Raw genomic sequence first — 19,805 nt, forward strand, 5'->3', positions numbered from 1 at the left:
ATTCATACTGTGCCTTTACCTTTCACAACAAAAAAGACTGCACTATGCGTAGTAACAGCTACAATTTCTGTAAATGTTCTGGGATGTGCTGCCTAAATTGTAAGTGCACCAAATGTCATTACCGACACCTCGTTGTTTCGCCATGTAATGGGGCTCGAGCACCGTCCAGTAAATTAACGTTCACTTTTTGTCTCGGGTCCCTCATTTCTCACTGAAATGAAAATAAACTGCAAACGTCTCCAAACATTAAGTGGGGTAGGGGACATGCAAAAAGTACTTCAGGCTGAGGGGGCCACTCGTCAACCCAAACAGTATGCCTGTGTAGGAGAGCTTGCATGACACTGCTGTTATTGGTGCTCGCTGAATCCGTGTAAATGAACAAGCAAACGTGGTGGTCAATTTATTTTGTGCTCATTCTGCGACGCTGAACACTCCTCTGGAATTCCTAGATCTAAAAATTTTAAAAGTGGTACATCATAATCTGCACGCGGTAAATGTGCAGCCAATCATATCTGTAGCCTTTGTCACCTTTGTTGTCCTGGTCCTTCGAGCCGCAATTTTGCCGCTAAACTACTTAAAACGGGAAAATGTACCTGAAGGTAAAAAGGGGCGATAAAAAATGAGGGAGGAAAAAGCTTTTGCCGGGTTGTTGGCAGTCAGGAAGTACGTGGCTTTAGCGGGAAGAAATAAATGGTAGGTGGACATCCTTTGTCCTTTCAGCAAGGAGTTGAGAACTTTAGTAGGGCTGCAGATACATAGGCAAGCTTTGTGTGCAATCCTAGTCCTTCAGCGTATGAACAACTTTCATTAGTTGCCTGTAGTTGCCCGTATCCTCTTCAGAATGCAATTTCACAAAATGAACAAACAACATTGCTGCAGGAGTGCTCCTGGGGACGGGCGATCGGAGAGTTTACAGATTACCTGTGTTCCCTGCCTTCTAGGATATGCATCGTCCGTGCCTTTTATTAGCACGTCAGTACATTCACATCGCATAAGACGATTGTAGGTGACTCACTGTCAGCAATAAAATTAAAGACAGGAAGGTACTACCTTTCAATTTCTACACCTGAGATTTCCACTCTGGTGTGGCAATGGCCCATTTGAGGAAACCATATTGGTGTGGCGAGATGTGTGCTAATTTTTTCAAGGAAGTGTAAAGGAACGTGTACCTTATTCTTTCCAACCTTTTATAAAAAGAGATGGCATTGAGATCTGAGGAAATTTACGTCTTAGCTTTATCACCTCCTTTATATCGGGATACCACTTTTGCAATCGGCCTGTTCTGGGAAAACAATTGCACACTAGAACTAGATTGTATGCTTTAGACATGCGCAATCAGGTCAACGCCATATTTAACTCGAGAAATCTTCATGTAGTCCACACCCCGTGGTTTAAAATTATCGTCTCTCATGCCGATCTGATATAACTCCAACTTTTGGGAAAAAATACCATACTGTTACTAATTGTCCTTGATTCGGGAAGGGGGACAGAACTTATGGCTGGCTGGATGCTGGTGGAGTCAACACGAATAAAATGGTCATTAAGCATATCAGAAAGCTTTTTTCCATACAAAATGGTATTATCCACATTCAAGCTTCGGAGTAATAATAATAATAATAATAATAATAATTGGTTTTGGGGGAACGGAAATGGCGCAGTATCTTCCTCATATATCGTTGGAAACCTGAACCGCGCCGTAAAGAAAGGGATAAAGGAAGAAAGAGGTGCCGTATTGGAGGGCTCCGGATTAATTTCGACCACCTCGGGATCTTCAACGTGCACTGACATCGCACAGCACACGTGCGCCTTAGCGTTTTTCCAACATAAAAACGCAGCCGCCGCGGTCGGGTTCGAACCCGGGAACTCCGGATCAGTAGTCGAGCGCCCTAGCCACTGAGCGACTGTGGCGGGTCACGCTTCAAAGTGCAGATGCACTTTTACTTCGCACAGGACTGTTTAAACGCTTCCATGAAAATGAACGTGTTTATTTGCGTCATTGAAATGCGCCATCACGTACGGATGCTTTGCCTTCCTAAGATTAGCATTATGTGATTCCTAAACTACTTAAACGCTTGAAATCGACGCATCCTTTCAACTTGCGAAATTCCAGTGTATGTATATTTTACTTTGAGCGATTTACTGGTTTATATGTAATTCATGGTTTCCGTGAATTTTTGCTACTAATGAGCGACATGTGCGAAAGGTGTTTATTGCATAGTGCTATTGTCTGACAAGTAGGCGCCATACATGGAATTGACATCAGGGAGTGGAGCCTTAAGATGCCAATCTATATACAAGGGACGTTGTCGGGGGCCAGCAAGTCGAAATACGTGGCCCATAACGACTAACCCATCTCTAGTAACTCCCTAAAAAAATCAAAAGTACTAAATTGCTCCATTGTCGTACACTACGGCGCACCTTATAGGTTATGTGCCACTTTCAGACATTAAAAACTTCTGAAAGATTTAAAAGTAAGCACCTACTAGTGAAGAAAAAAATGTACCGCACACTAGGTAAGCATACCCAACAATTCTGCACAAAAGCATTCTTGAGCGAGAAACGGTTTGTAAACGCAATTTTTTCGTATAATATAAGATTTCGTTCTAATAATCATTTCTTCTGCAGATCACCCTACGGCAGACCTGTATTTTTTTTTTTATTCCTGTTGTTGCTATCATCAAAAGCGTTCACCATTGCTTTCCTATGGCAGTCTTACGTTCGATCGATCGATAGAAACTTTGAAAGAAAGGTTTTGCTACTTATCAGAATATTGGACAATTACGTTGAATATCTCCATAAAAGTGTCTTTCAATTGCCTAATTTTCAGAATTTTAGCCCGAGAATTCTGGACATGAATAGCAAACACTAAGAAGTACCAACGTTCAGTACAGATGCCATATAGACTCTTTGAGTTGGATAACTCTTTCTAGGAGATTACAAGTACTTAGAAGCCGATAATTCCCATTTTCTTTAAGGGGTTATTCTGGATAGAAGAAATACCTGCGTGGGCAAATTTCAAAAAGTGGGCCGTGCCCACTAGGCACGTAGTTCTGAAAACCTTACTGCTTTGGCTCTACTCAACGACTTGATTATCATAGTATCAGTCTTTGAATAATCTTCAGGTAGGTTTCAGCATTTGGGATCGCTATTAGATCCAAACTTATTTTTGATTTATGTTTTGCGAATTCTGTACCCTCAATGCAAATAACGTGACGCGCTGCATTTGAATCCCAAATAGACAGAAGTGGCTTTCTCCTACCTCTGTTTTGGTTCCAGGTCGACCCCAGTAGATGGAGCTCTGGCGACCATAATGCTCCGGTTCAGATGTTTCTGCGAGAGAGGCGCAGTTTCAGTGAGTTAACAAGAATTGTTAAAGAAAAGTTAGAATTAAATCTACCATGCTCTCTACCACTGGGCTTGGGATCGGAAAAATTATAACTCGCAATAATAAAAGATTGAGCGACCGAGTAATTATTCTCTCAAAGTAGTGATGGGAATTAAGTGTGCTGTTGTTGGTGTGATCTGTTCAGAGGATGATTTCATCGAACGGGAACAATGCTACAGTCAAACTGAGGGTGACTCTCGAAGGCACAGTGTTTTTAGAGTCCTTCGTCCTAACCCATCTTCCAAGCCAATAATTCGAAACCATCGAGTAACAAAAGTTGTAATAATGTTTTGTAGTGTAAGCTACACTGGCCAAAGTTGAGCAGTTTTGCGTGCTGCGCATGAGCATGGAGCAGTGACGTCACACGGAACACAGCTGGCGCGCCGGAGCCGCCGCACGCTCCGCCGCCACCGCGCCGGACTGCGCATCCTCTGAATGCACCACGTGACCAACCGCGTGACGAAGCACGTGACTAGCCTCTGAGCACCACGTGACCGACCACGTGGTCATCTGCCCCCCCCCCCCCCCCCGCACACTCACTGAAAAATGAAAACCCTGAGTCGAGACTGGGAATCGAACCAGGGCCTCTGGGCGATTGAGGCGGAGACGCTGACAATCCACCCCGACGGCTCATGGATTTGCAGTAACTAAAGGCGCATGTAGTGAATTCGAGACTTTCATACATTAACTCTTCCTAACCGGAAGTCTCCGCGCTTACGCTACGTATATCCAGGCCTAACAGGTCTTGGTCATCATCAATTTTTTTTAATGCTATTCCATTTCCATCATTGCTTTATTTACAGAAAAAGAGCCTTCTTTTTCAAGAAATTCGGAAATTTCAGGCTGCAGGGATGAAAGTTTAGATGCACGATTCATCTTAACGATGCTCCCGCGATAATAAGAATGTCTGAAACGTGAGGCGGCATGCGAAAATCTGGAAGAGGAATCTAAGAAACTAATTATAATAGGCTTATGGGTTTTATATGGGCAAATTCCTAATTGAAGAGATGAGGAGAGGGTACACTTGATTAGCCAATCACTCCATTCCGAATGCTCCTCCAAATGTTCTTCTTGTCCGGGTGTGTCTAAGTGAGGCCTAAAGCGAAGCGAACGACTACTAGCTGTTCGCGCACGGGACAATCATTTATTCACAACGAAATATCTTCTGCAAACCTAAAGGATCGACATACCTACCTAGATAACAATAAAAGAGGCCTGGCTGTATAATTACGAAGAGTATTGGCGAGGTAATTTCAAAATCGGAGGAAGAAATCGCAGCGCCGAAAACTATTTGAGATGGGAGATAAAGGAGACAATGGTTTGTGACCACGGCTTCCAATGCCTCTTGACTGGACTGTTTTGAAGAGCTGTCAATATGTTTATAGCGACTTTTTTTTAAACGTCTTTGAAATATGCGTTTCTCAAACCGCAAGTTTTACGCACAGAATAAGCGAAAAAGCGAAGTGTGAACAGCTTACCTTCCTCCTGCGGAACGTGACGGACGTTGGCAGACATCAGGTTGGACCGCTGCACATAATTTTACAGCTAAAATTACACTTCATATCAAGGGCGTAACCTTTCCTTCTTGAAAAAGTGTTGGTGATTCGTGTAGAAGCTTAGATAATGCTCCTTGTATTGGTAGTTTTATATTTATTTAGGAGGTTTAGAATAGGGAACGATAGCGAGGTCGTTTTGTTCCGAGTGACGCCTTCACTTGGCCCACTTCGTCGTCTCGGACCTTTCCAGTTGATGCACCGTACTTTTCATGATGGCAGGAGATGAACTGGCGCCGCATAATGTACTACCTCGGCACAAACACTCTCTTGCGGCTGATTGAACATATCACCTTTTCTCGCAGCTCACTGAAGATATACGACTGTTCCCATTGAGGTTTAAAACGGCACTTCTGATCTTGAATTTTTTTACTTCGCTGAAGTCTCCGACAGCAACATTCCAAGTCGGAATTTTCATTGCAAAAACCGTGTGCTCTTTCTGTCACAAAGGCTGTAGAAAATGTTCAAATAGATGTAGAAAAAATTCAAGTTAAAGCAGGCTATCGCATAGTGGCGTTCGACACAGTGACACAAATAAAATTGGTTCCCTAATATTTCCATAAGTGGTGAAAATAACAGGAGATACCCTCTATCCACGAAAGAGGGTGTGTATAGGTGGTATGTGGATTTCAACGTTTCCAAGCACAAAGAGCGGCAGGAGGCACTCAAAAAGTACTTGAGTCTTGGAGGGCCATTCCTCGACGCAAGCTGTAAGCCGTTGCGGGAGCACTAGCACGGCACTGCGGTTATTGGTACTAACTGAATCCGACGTATGGGCTAGGTGATAGGAAAGTTTAAAGATACCTTTGTTGCGTATCTACCGGTATATGCACCGTCCGCGCCTTTTATTAGCTCCTCAGTATTGTCGCGTCTTCCAAGACAAACTTAAGTGATTCACAGTCAAGAATAAACTGAACGGCAGCAAGTTACTGCTTTTAAATTTCAGCACCAGAGATTTTCACTCTGCTGTACAAATTGCCAATTTGAACAAATTATGTTGGAGTGCTAAGTTGGTAAGGAATTGTAAAGGCGCGTGTGTTTATTTTTTTCAAAGCTTGAAAGTATGGGTGGTACAAAGATAGCACGAAAGTATTTTTTACCTTTAACACCTCCTTTATATAGGACGACCACTTTTGCAATCTGCATGTTCTGAGCAACTGCGCTCAGGAACTAGGTTTTACATTATTGTCAGGCGAAAAATGTAAAGGACATGTTTAACACTGGCAATCTTTGTGTCATCCACGTCTGGTAATTAAGAATTGTTTATTGCCTGTAATGCAGATTTGATATGTTTCGCAGTTTTGAAAAATACCATTCCGTTTACCGTTTTATTTGTCCTGGATGCGGGAAGTGGGACGGAACTTATGGAAGGTAAACTGCTTATGGTGTCAACACCAATAAATTGCACGGTAAGCATACCAGAAAGCTCTTGTCCAGCCACAATGGTATTATCCAACTTCAGGCTTCGCAGTACTCTTTTACTCTTACCTCGCAGAAGAATGTTTAAACAGTTCAGAAATCAATGTGTTTATTTGCGTCAATCAAATGCACCATCAAATTTTGCGCTTAGCACTCAAGCTTAGCATTATGCGATTCCTGTACAAATTAAACGCTTCAAATCTTGACTTATCTTTTGAACTTGCGCAATTCCATTATATCTTACATTTTATTTTTGTTTTGAGTGATTTCTTGGTTTCTAATTCATGGCTTCCCTGAGTTTTGTTACTAATCAGCGATATATGTGAAAGAATTTGTTTTGTGTACTACTATTGCTTGATGAGAAGGCGCCATATATAGAATCGACATCAGCGAGTGGAGCCTTTAGAAAGCAATTGGACACTAAGGACGTTTTCGGGAGCCAACAATTCGAAATACGTGGCCCATACCGAACTACCATTCTGGTAACTCCGCAAAGAAAATCAAATGATCTAACTTGCACCTAGTCGTAGACTACGGCGCAGCTTATAGATTATGTGGGACTTTCAGAGGTTAAACACTGCCGAAAATTTTGAAAATAAGCACCTACTAGTGAAGAAATTATGTACCTGACGGTAGGTAAGCATACCCAGCAATTCTGAACAAAAGCATATTTGAGCGGGAAACGGTTTATAAACGGAATTTTTTCATATATTATAAGATTTCATTGCAATAATCATTTCTTCTGCTGATCAAGCGAGGGCAGACTTGTATTTTTTTATTCCTGTTCTTGCTATCGTCAAGAGTGGTTTCCATTGCTTTTCTAAGGCAGTCTTAATTGATGAATCGATGGAAACACTTTAAAAGAAAGATTTTTCTACATATCAAAATATTAGACCATTACATTGAATATCTCCATAAAAGTGTTTTTCAATTGTCTAATTTTCAAACTTTTTGCCAGAGAATTCTGGACATAAATAGCAAACACTAACAAGTGCCAACGTTCAATACAGATGCCATATAGACGCTTTGAGTTTGATAACCCTTCCAGAGAAATTAGCCGCACTTAGAAGGTGATAATTCCCATTTTCATACAGGGGTGATTTTGGATAGAAGAAATACCTTCGTGGGCAAAATTCAAAAAGTGGGCCGTGCCCACTAGACACATGGCTCTGAACACCTTACTGCTTTGGCTCTACTAAACGACTTGATTATCATAGTATCAGTCTTTGAATAATCTTCAGGTAGATTTCAGCATTCGGGATCGCTATTAAATCCAAACCTCTTTTTTATTTATGTTTTGAGAATTCGGTACCCCCAATGCAAATAACGTGACGCGCTGCATTTGAATCACTGATAGAAAAAAGTGGTTCTTTCCTACCTTTGTTGTGGTTTTAGGTCGACCCCAGTAGATGGAGCTCTGTCGACCATATTGCTCTGGTTCAGATGTTTCTGCGAGAGAGGCGCAGTTTCAGTCAGTTAACAAGAATTTGTAATGAAAAGATAGAATAGATCTACCGCGCTCTCTTACCACTGAGCGTGGGATAGGAAAAGTAATTAAAGTCTGATGATGGTCTATTGTATATGATAAATTTAATTGAAATCGTAATAACTCGCCGTAATATAAGATTGCGTGACAGAGTAACAATTCCCTCAAAGTAGTGATGGGAATCAAGTGTGTTGTTATTGGTGCGATCTGTTGAAAGGATGATTTAGTCAAACGGGAACTATGCTACAAAAAGTATGGTGGGGCAGCCAGAAAAAACGAATGTAAACCAATATGCCCCTGCATGTGCCACTAAGTATAACAGGCTTAATGCTACAGTCAAACTGAGGGTGACTTTCGTAGACACAGTCTTTTTCGAGTCTTTCATCCTAAACCATCTTCCAAGCCCATGATTCTAAACCCGCGGGTATTAATATTTCGGAAAATGTTTTTAATGCTATTTGATTTGGCATCACTGCTTTATATTCCAGAACAAGCGCCTTGTACTTGAATGAATGCGAAAACTTCAGGTGTCAAGAATGAAATTTTAACCACAGGATTCATCATAACGATGTTGCCGCGATAAGAAGTACGTATGAAACCTGGAAGAGGAATCTAAGAAGGTGATTACAATACGCATTAGGCTTTTATATGGCCAAATTCCTAATCATAGAGGGGAGGAGAGGGCACACTTGATTAAGCAATCACTCTATTCTGAACGTTCCTCCCACTTTTCTTAATGTCCGGGTTTGTCGAAGTGAGTCCTAAAACGAAGCGAACGACTACTAGCTGTTCATGCACGGGACAATCATTTATTCAGAATGAAATTTGTTCCGCAAACCTGTATTATCCACATAGCTACCAAGAAAACAACAAAAGAGGCCTGGCTGACTAATCACGAGGAGTATTGGCGAGGTAATTCCAAAATCAGAGAAAAAAATCGCAGTGCCGAAAACTAGTGGAAATGGGAGTTAAAGGCGACGATGTTTATCACGCGTGCCTTTTAAGATTCTCTTGACTGGACTGTTTTGAAGAGTTGTCAGTATGTTTAGAGCGACTTTTTTTATAAACTTCCTTGAAATGGGCCTTTCTCTTAGCGCAGATTTTACGGACATAATAGCAAAAAACGAAGCGTGAAAAGCTTACCTTCCTCCTGCGGAACGTGACGGACGTTGGCAGACATCAGGTTCGATCGCTGCACAGAATTTTACAGGTAGAATTACATTTCATGTCAAGGGCGTAACCTTTCCGGCTTGAAAATGTGTTAGTGATTCGTGTAAAACTTTAGATAATGATCTTTGTATTGATATCTTGTTATTTATATAGGAGGAATAGAATAGGGAACGATAGCGAGGTCGTTTAGTTCTTACGTATCCTGTACTGTCTTATTCGCGCCGTCCTGCTCTCTAAGGCAAGTGACAAACCAACCAGTAAGAGAGTTCTGCTTTTGGGAAAATTTTCGATGTTTTCCGAGTGACGTCTTCAGTTTGCCCACTTCGTCGTCTCGGACATTTCGGGATGCACCGTACTTGTCATGATGGCAGTACATGAACTGGCGTCGCATAATGTACTACCTCGGCACAGACACAGTCTTGCGGCTGTTTGAACATATCACCATTTCTCGCAGCTCAGAGAAGAAATACGACTGCTCCCATCGAGGTTAAAAGCGCCGCACCTCATCTTCAACTTTTCATTTTGCTCAAGTCTTCGACAGCGACATTCCAACCCGGAACTTTCATTGCAAAAAGCATGTGCTCTTTCTGTCGCAAAGGCTGTAGAAAGTGTTTGAATGGATGTGGCAAAAATTCAAGTTAAAGCAGGCTATCGCTGAGTGGCGTCCGTTACAATGACACAAATAGTATAGCTTCACAAATATTGCCTTTAGGGGTGAGAAAAACAGGAGAGACCCTCTATCCACAAAAGAGGGTGTATAAAGGCGGTATGCGGATTTCAACGTTTATAAGCACGAAGAGTGGCAGGAGGCCTGAAAAAAGTACTTGAGACATGGAGGGCTACTCCTCGACGCAAGCTGTAAGTCTTTGCAGGAGCACTTGCATGACACAGCGATTATTGGTACTTGCTGAATCCTCCGAATTCACTGGGTGATGGGAGAGCTTATAGATACCTTTGTTGCGTTTCTACCGGGATATGCACCATCCGCGCCTTTTACTAGCCCCTCAGTATTTTCGCGCCGTACAAGTGATTCACAGTTAAGAATAAACTGAAAGGAAGGAATTTACTGCTTTTAAATTTCCACACCGGAGATTTCCACTGTGGTGTGGGAAATGTCCCTTTGAACAAATCATATTGGAGTGCTAAATTGGTTAGAGTTGTAAAGGCGCGCGTGTTAAATTTTTTGCAAAACTTTTGAATATATAGGTGTTACTGAGATAGCACGAAATTATTCTTTATTTCTATCACCTCATTTGTAGAGGAGCGCCACTTTTGCAATCTCTGTGTTCTGAGCAACAACTGCGCTGACGAAGTGGGTTCTATATTTTTTTGAGGCGAAATCTGGTAAAGGACATGTTTGACACTGGCAATCATTGTGTCATCCACATCTCGTAATTAAGAATTGTTTATTGCCTGTAATGCAGACTTGATACGCTTCGCAGTTTTGAAAAATACCTGACCGCATACCGTCATAATTGTTGGATGCGGGAAGTGGGACGGATCTTATGGCTGGAAGAATGCTTATGGTGTCAACCCCAATAAAATGCTCAATAAGCATACCATAAAGCTCTTGGCCAAGCACAATGGTATTATTCACATTCAGGCTTCGCAGTACAGTTTCACTTTTACCTCGCAGAAGTGTGTTTAAACGGTTAAAAAATCAATGTGGTTTTTTTCACTCAAATGCACCGTCAACTTCTGACGCTTAGCATTCTTAAGCTTAGCATTATGCGATTCCTGTGCAAATTAAACGCTTGAAATCTTGACGCATCCTTTGAACGTATGATATTCCAGTATATCTTATATTTTATCTTTGTTTTGAGCGATTTACTGGTTTGTAATTCATGGTTTCCATGAGTTTTTGTTACTAATGAGCGACATATGTGAAAGAATTTTCTCTATAGTACTATTGTTTGGCAAGAAGGCGCCATACATTGAATCGATATCAGCGATAGGAGCCTTTAGAAAACAATTGGCCACTAGGAACGTTGTCGGGAGCCAACAATTCGAAATACGTGGCCCATACCGAATTACCATTCTGGTAACTACGCAAAGAAAATCAAAAGATTTAACTTGCTCCTAGTCGTAGACTACGGCGCAGCTTATAGATTATGTGGGACTTTCAGACATTAAACACTGCTGAAAATTTTGAAAATAAGCGCCTACTAGTGAAGAAATTATGTAGCTCCCGGTAGGTAAGCATACCCAGCAAATCTGAACAAAAACAGTTTTGAGCGGGAAACGGATTATAAACGCAATTTTTTCATATATTATAAGATTTCATTGTAATAATAATTTCTTCTGCAGATCGCGATAGGGCAGACTTGTATTTTTTTATTCCTGTTCTTGCTATTGTCAAAAGCGTTCCACATTGTTTTTCTATGGCAGTCTTAACTGTTCGATCAATCGATGGAGACACTTTAAACAAAATATTTTGCTTGATATCAAAATAATGCAATATTGCTTCAATATCTTCATAAATGTGTCTAAAAATTGCCTAATTTTCAAAATTTGTGCCCGAGAATGATGGACATGAATAGCAAACACTAAGAAGTGGCAATGTTCATTACAGATGCGATATACATTATTTGAATTGGATAACTGTTCCTAGGAAATTAGCCGCGCTTAGAAGGTGATAATTCCCATTTTTGAGGGGGTATTCTTGATAGAAGAAATACCTGCGTGGGCAAAATTTAAAAAATGCGCCGTGCCCACTAGACACAAGGCTCTGCAAACCTTACTGTTTGTTCTACTAAACGACTTCCTTATAATAGTGTCAGTCTCGTAATAATCTTCAGGTTGATTTCATCATTGGGGATCACTATTAAACCCAAACCTATTTTTTATTTCTCTGGCGAATTCTGCACCGCCAATGCAAATAACGTGATGCGCTGCATTTGAATCACTGATAGACAAAAGTGGTTCTTTCCAACCTTTGTTGTTCCAGGCCGACCGCAGTAGATGGAGCTCTGGCGACCATAATGCTCCGGTTGAGATGTTTCTGCGAGAGAGGCACAGTTTCAGTGAGTTCAGAAGAATTTTTAATGAAAAGATGGATTTAAATCTACCACGCTCTCTTACCACTTGGCGTGGGATCAGAAAAGTAATATTTGGCAGTAATAAAAGATTGAGCGACAGAGTAATAATTTCCTCAAAGCAGTGATGGAAATAAAGTGTGCAGTTGTTGGTGTGATCTGTTCAAATCGTGATTTTGTCAAGGAGGAACAATGCTACAGTAAGACTGAGGATGACTTTCGAAGGCACAGTGCTTTTAGAACCTTTCGTCTTAACCCATCTTCCAAGCCTATGATTCTAAATCCACGATTAACAAATGTTCTAATAATGGTTTGTAGCATAAGCTACACTGGCCGAGGTTGAGCAATTTCGCGTGGCTCTTGGAGAGCCGTGCTGCGCATGAGCGAGCAGCAGTGACGTCACACGGCGCACAGCTGGCGCGCCGGAGCCGCTGCGCTAGTCTGCGCATCCTCTGGAAACCGCACCACGTGACCAGACACGTGACTGACCGCGTCACCAACCGCTGAATGAAGCACGTGACCAGCCACGCATCCGCGCCGCCGGTACGGTGGCTAGAAGGGGAGGTGAGAGCATCGGCCGGCGCGGAGTGTAGCAAGGTATCATGCTTGCAGCGGCGGCGCTGCTGTCGACACTTAGATCGCGCCGGCCGCTCGCTACCGCTGCTCGCGCGCTTCTTGAGCGAGGTAGTGTTGCGTTGTTTCATAGTCGAGGAGCATGTGTTGACTATGTGACGCTTGTCCACCACAGGAACATAAAATGTTATTCGGCCGACGTGGCCAGTCATTCTAAACAGGAAGTTAACAAGCCTAGCATTACATGCAAACGTACTAGACGCGCGAGTAAAGCCGACGGGTACGAGGCTCTCGCCAAAAATTTTCTTTAGATATTTTTAGCTATTTTTGCCCGTGAAAGAACGCAACAAGTTGTTGCCGAAAAAAGCACTAGATTTCTCTCGGCTGTGAGCCAGTGTTTATCTCAAGCCATAAAAAGCAACAGGGCCCTTGCAGTACACCACAAAATTTTATTGCAGGGATGAACAAGTATTTGGGCAAAGCCAGCCAGTAAGGGCAAACAAGTGATGCAGCCTAAAACAGAACACAAAAAATTAACGCACCATGCCCGGGACAACACACCCTCAGGTAACATGCCTCAGCTTAAGGTGCCGCATTCTTTGTCTCTTTCCCTCTCTAGCCTTGTTCTGTGCTTCTACTAGAAAATCTAGCCTTGTTAGTGCAAAAAACTTCACATGATTTGTTATTTCTGTGCTGTGTTTGTAGCAGCCAACTGTACTTAGCCACTTCCTTGCCAAAGAGGAAATCAAATCCATCACACTGTTGGCATTTAGCCTATTGACACTGAAACAATGTGTGAACGAATCCTCTAGCTTTACAAGCAATTTCTGAAGCTCCTGAGATGGATATAGCAAGCCTCCATTATCAACCTCTTGTGTCAGGCAAGCTTCCTTTGGAAGTTGAGAGCCAGCTGTAAGGAGCAGTGCTCTAGAGCAGTCATGGCACTTTGTTTTGCTGAGCATTTTTCGAGCAAAATGACCTGCGACATAGTAGGAAATCCGCGAGTCACTCCTTATTGCAACAGTGGCATCAGGATCAGCAAGTAGATCGCAAGATGCAAGCACCTCATGAACTTCGTTCAGGCACCCAATATCCATCAGCTGATCAAGCTTTCCTTGAATGCTTCCTGGCATTTCACTGGTTGCCGAGAGCAGGCTCTTCATCAATGAGGGCGACACATTTCCATTTGGCGGGGCCTTTGCTAAGCTACAAAATGACAAGCAATTCACTGATATCAAAAACTGCGACGCTGTAGGGTGATCATTATTGCCTGACATTTGCCTAAGGATACAGAATAAATTTTCTAAGCGATCCTGACTCAAACGAGAGGTCATTAGGTACTTGTAGTCAAGCTCTTCTGTGAGGTAATCAAGAAGGGACATTGTGCTTGTCAGCGTAACACGAAGCCCTTCAGCTGTGCCTTGCGTAAGAAAGCCTACTTTCCCTATTTGTGCTTCCCAGGCGTCTATGTAGGCTAAGAAATCCTTCACCTCGGTGCGACTTTTTGACCCAATGCGCATAGCGCCACGACTGCACCTGGTTGTCATAGCTGCTATCAGCTTAGACATCCGCCTTACAAATGATGCTGTTGCTGCACTCGAGCCAGCACCGCACACCCGTTGAATGTCATCTTGGTACGCATAGAGCCCTCTCAGTACCTCGTCGATAAATAGTGAAAAAGCAAAGTTGACCTTCATTTTCTCGAATCCATTCGGCTCAATGACTGCCCTAGTTACATGCGGCATTGCTTTTAGCCTTACAACATCCCTGTTGTCACATTTCCAGGCTTCTCTTACCACATCCATTCTAACGTATCCTTCAGGTGTGTGAAAGCCTTTAGACACAATAGAATTACGTACACATTTAACCAGATGAGGAAAGTCCGACAAAAAGTGCAGACTTCTTTTGTCGTCTGCAGGGTGCTTGACCTTGCAGACTATCTTCTTGGCGGTCCCTTCGATGCCGAAAGCACGCCACATGCTCCTGTTCCATGATGCAGCGTCTGTTGTAACAAAATCCACGTAAAGGCCGGACTTTTCTGCTGCTAATGTGATGTCAACCACAATCTTTGAAAGAACATCTGCTTTCACATTACTATGTGAACCAAATGTGGCAAGGATCTGCTGGAATTTTCCAGAAAATGGCTGAAATAATACCACTAGACCACGGTCACAGGTCTCTTTGCTTTGGTCTGGAGAAGTGTAAGCACCCAGATCAACGAAGCCCTCAATAAAGCCACTGTTTGTCACTTTCAGGCTTTCTGAAAGCTTCATTTCGTCGATCAGAATGCCTCCATGCCTCTCAAACTGATTCATGCCCTTGGTTTTTTCGGCGATTGCGGCAAACATATTCTCATTGAGGCCAAAATAGCTCTTATAGCCCTTCATGTACTTGTGCAGGCAACTCTTGCTAGGGAGTACCATCACATTTTGCTTACGTATGTACTCGTATAGCTTGGGGCTCCTTATTTTCATTAGGATGCACTCCAATACCCATTCTTGGCTATACGTCATTCCCTGCGTGCCTTTTCTTCTAGATGCTTGAAAGCATGCTTGAACTTGCTGCCGCTGCTTTTCAGGCAGTCCAGAGAGGCTCTTCTCCAGCTTCACCTCTGAAATAGCGGCATTTTCTTCTTTCACTGCTGTCATCATTGTTTTAAGCTTAGCAACCTTCTCCTTTTCGCGACGCAGCTGTAGGTTGCACTTCGCAAGTTTCTTTGATGCGTTGGAAACAGGAGCCGCCCTGGCCTTCCTCTTCTTATAGCAAGCTTGATTTACTAAAAGCTTCCGCAGGTACTTGCACTGAATGCATGGCTTCTCACCTTGGGAGACTCCTCGGCAGCCTTTGCTGTGCAGCTTATTTCCGTGCAGTCTGTAATTTACTCGGCTGCGGCTTTGATGCAGTTCACTCGGCGCCAAGCTCTGCTCAAATCCAGGACACACACTCATTTGATCAACCAACTGAAGCAGGTTTTCCACACCTTGGGGGTTAAACACGTCGACTTGTTTCAACGCCGCGCCTTGGACGAACAAGGCACACTGATAGTGTGTATTTTCCGCCGAGCACAACACTTCCTTTTTAAAACACACCCTGTCACCTGCCTAAGAAAAAACACTGAATGCAAGTGACTTGGGCGCTTCTGCGACAACGTTCCTCGACCAGAATTCACTTGGAAGATTTTCACCCGTTAACTTTTCCAATTTTTCCCGGCTGCAGGCGTAATGAATCGCTGTGCCATCCGCTGCTGCGTCGTCGTCAGTTGCCACGGAGTGCCGGGTGCTGTCAGCCACGACTGAAGCAACCTCGCATTGCGAGCCGTCGATCCCTTTTCTTCGTTTCGCGAGCACCTCGCCTCTCGATGTTCTTGACTTCCTCTTCACAGGCAGCCTCTTCGAAAGATACGCTGGAGTGTTAGGAAACAGCGTGGGAACGGCGTCCTCAGACAGGCATGGCCGGCCGCGGGGAATCCTTACGGTCTCCCCATTCACAACGTGGATGTAGTCTCGCACGATGAACCTTTGCTCGAAGTGCAATTCACAGAGAACAGATGTTTTCTCCAGGGGCCGGCCTGCACGTGGCACCGCCCGTTGCCACACATTTATCCTTTCTTCATTGCTCGGGGCAGCAAAAGTGGAGACTTTCTTGCCCTTGTTTCTGGCGGAGACGTATCCTGACGTGCACCCGGGCGCAAAGAAATGCGTTTGACGGTTGACACGTCTCTCCATTCTTACCTGTGTGCTAACGACACGCTAAGGTTACAATGGGTAAGCGTAATCAGAAAAAAAAAACTTATTGCTAGCAACGCAGAGAGAAAACGCACAGCAGCACAGAGGCGCATGCACCTGACAAATGTTCGCCAGCCGGAGAGAGGCCGAAAGGCATCTAAGACGCGACGCGGGCGCCATCTGTCAATAATAGCATGAATGACTACGACACATGCTTCCATGCAGGGCCCGCTGCGAAACTCTCACCTCCCCCTCTAGCCACCGTACCGCCGGCAGCTGCTCCGGGACACGTGACCGACCACGTGGTCATCTCTCCCTCCCCTCGGCACACTCATTGAATGAAAAAAACCCAGTGTCGAGGCTGGGAATTGAACCAGGTCCTTTGCCGTTTGAGGTGGAGACGCTAGCACTCCACAACGACAGCTTTTTTTTGCCTTATTGCATGGAAATAGTGCCGAAAAGAAAAGTCTAAGCACGCTTAGGCCACAAAACATTCGGCCATCTTACCCCTGCATGTCCCGTCCTTCTAAAACATCAAAAGTCTGGGAGGCGCGCACATCCATCCAGAAAGGGGAGCCAGCTAGGCGGCTCTTGCAGGGCAGCATATACACCCCGCACCAAAGCGCATTGTTCACGAAACAGATTTCGACGACCGTGGTGATTTGGCGTGGCGGTCCATCATGCGGCTCCTCCAGAGACAAAGTAGTCCTAGCAGCGTAAATAGATCACATGGCACAACACTGTTTTTCTTCAGAGGCAAAAAACGAATACTGTAGGGTGTGATGTCAATGTCCTTCTTAATTGTGCGTTGTAAAATGTCCCAGAAAAAGATAGCATCAATGCCCAGATTTTAAAAAATGGTCAGTTGTGTCTGGTATATTGGACAGGCGAGAATTCACCGTCCATGGCACAAGCACCTCCTTAGCATGAAGTCATGCCTTCACAGGCAGCGTTGAGTGTGCACCTTGAAAAAGAATGTTTTCGCGGCAGCAGAAATGCACATTCGCCTAACACGTTTTTAAACACTGGCATCAAGGAACTCCAGAAAAGGTTACCGATACAATGGTACAGGGAGCAAATACACTGTAAGTTCATAAGTCATCTTCCGTCTGGAGAGGCTATACGTCTAGTCTAAAGAAAAGCGGACAGTAAGAAAATTGAAGGTGTCAGCAACTTCCTTAAGGAATCCCCATAAAGGCCCCTCCAGAGTGTGTCCCGTCGGTACGAATAGGAAAGGAGAATGAGCACTGAGACGCCTAATAACCACGGCTACTGAAAAACGGTGGTTTGACGATTTGGAAAAGAAAAAACGCGAAACAAGTTGTTGCACGAATAAGTGAACAAGGCAGATTCCATCAGATTCTAGATAAAGGTTATCGTGCACATGGGTTCCAATTGGGAACGCCATACGAATGTAGAAAATATTCTGTGCATCACCTGCACTTCCTTTCGCGCATAGTGGAGAACCTTCATCACATAGGCGAATTTTGCAAATAAAAAAATGTTGCAGACTTAAGCCCGAGCAAACACTTATAGTTCGCTACCCATCTAAGCCTGGGATTGTCGCCTCATGATGACTATCTGTCAATCCCATTAGGCGCCACTGTTGCGAATTTGGTGAAGAGGAACCCCTAGGTAGAGAAGGCGCCCGCAGTCCCATCTTATTCCACCATATTGGCCACTAAAAGGGCTCAAGTTTTAACAGTGAATAAAGGCGCACGTAGTGAATGCGCGCCTTTCACATCTTAACTCTTCCGAACCAGATGTCTCCGCGCTTACGCTACGTATATCCTGGCCTTACATGGCTAGGCCATCATCAATTTTTTTAATGCTGTTTAATTTCACATCATTGCTTTTATTTACGGAAAAGGCGCCTTGTATTTCACGGAATTCGGAAATTTCATGCTTCAAGGAAGAAATTTAAGCAGCAGGATTCATCATAACGATGCTTCCGCGATAATAAGAACGTTTGAAACGTGAGCCGGCATGCGAAAACCTGGAGGAAGAATCTAAGAAACTAATTATAGCACGCATATGGCTTTTATATGGGCAAATTTCTAATCAGAAAAGGGAGAAGAGGGTGCACTTCATTAACCAATCACAGTATTCTGGACGCTTCTAACAAATTTCTTAATGTCCGGGTGTGTCGAAGTGGGGCCTAAAACGAAGCGAACGACTACTAGCTTTTCCTGCATGGGACTATCATTTATTCAGAATGACATTTGTTTCGCAAACCTTTATTATCTACATAGCTACCAAGATAACAATAAAATAGGCCTGGCTGTTAAATTACGAGGAGTATTGGCGAGGTAATTTCAAAATCGGAGAAAGAAATCGCACTGCCGAAAACTAGTGGAAATGGGAGGTAAAGACGACGATGTTTATCATCGTGCCTTTTAAGATTCCCTTGACTGGACTGTTTTCAAGGGCTGTCAATATGCTTACAGCGACTTTTTTATAAACTTCCTTGAAATGGGCTTTTCTCAAAGCGCAAATTTTACTGACAGAATCAGCGAAAAAGCGAAGCGTGAACAGCTTACCTTCCTCCTGAGGAACGTGATGGACGTTGGCAGACATCAGGATCGATCGCTGCACAGAATTTTACAGGTAAATTTGGATTTCATATCAAGGGCGAAACCTTTTTGGCTTGAAAAGGTGTTTGTGATTCGTGTAGAACTTTTGAAAATGCTCTTTGTATTGAAAGCTTTTTATTTACTTAGGAGGTTTGGAAAAGGGAGCGACACCAAGGTCGGTTTCTTCCTACGTATTCTGTACTGCCTTATTCGCGCAGTCCTGCTTTCTAAGGCAACTGACAAACCAGCCGGTAAGATCGTTCTACTTTTGTGGAGTTTGTCGATCTGTTCCGAGTGACGCGTTCACTTGGCCCACTTCGTCGTCTCGGACCTTTCCAGTCAATGCACCGTTCTTGTCATGACTGAAGGAGATGAACTGGCGTCGGATAATGTACTACCTCAGCACGGACACAGTTTTGCGGCTGATTGAACATATTGCCACACTGCTCACATTCCTGCGAGCGCCACCATGCGGCCGAGCGGCATTAGTGGGCTCGTGTGGGAGCGAAGAAGAGGACGTTCCCGTTCGAACGCGCGCTGCTGGGTTTCTGGCCTTCGGATTAAAAAAGCCCCTTTTTCGCGCCGCCCTACGTTTGTCGGCGACATTTTGGTGGAGCCGCTGGGTATCGTTCCATGAACGCTCACCCCGAGGGCAACTCTGACGCTGATCAGCGACGCTTGGACACAACACCCGTCCACAAAGCGAGCCGCGGCCTGCGAGGCCTGCAACCTGAGTGTCAGCCACTGACGAGGCCGGTGCGTACCATGACGTCTACTACAGGCAGTCAGACAGGCCAGCCTTCCGGCACTGTCCCACCCGTTGTAGTTCTCACCCCTCGCTCACCACCATCCTTCCACGGCGATCGGTTTGAGGACGTCGAGGACT

General features: G+C 43.9%; 1 protein-coding gene across 1 annotated transcript in view; it reads right to left on the reverse strand.

The window, feature by feature from the left end:
- The window catches only part of LOC144132626 (uncharacterized), a 63,504-nt gene that overhangs the window by 13,478 nt on the left and 30,221 nt on the right, over nucleotides 1–19,805 (reverse strand). The window contains exons 4-7 of the mRNA XM_077665157.1: nucleotides 8,987–9,035; nucleotides 7,736–7,806; nucleotides 4,864–4,912; nucleotides 3,260–3,330 (exon numbers count right to left, since the gene is read on the reverse strand). Of these exons, the coding sequence (XP_077521283.1) occupies nucleotides 3,260–3,330; nucleotides 4,864–4,912; nucleotides 7,736–7,806; nucleotides 8,987–9,035 (240 nt within the window). The remainder of the gene's footprint in view (nucleotides 1–3,259; nucleotides 3,331–4,863; nucleotides 4,913–7,735; nucleotides 7,807–8,986; nucleotides 9,036–19,805) is intronic.

This window comes from Amblyomma americanum, chromosome 5, assembly GCF_052857255.1.
Source record: "Amblyomma americanum isolate KBUSLIRL-KWMA chromosome 5, ASM5285725v1, whole genome shotgun sequence".
Taxonomy (NCBI): Eukaryota; Metazoa; Arthropoda; class Arachnida; order Ixodida; family Ixodidae; genus Amblyomma; species Amblyomma americanum.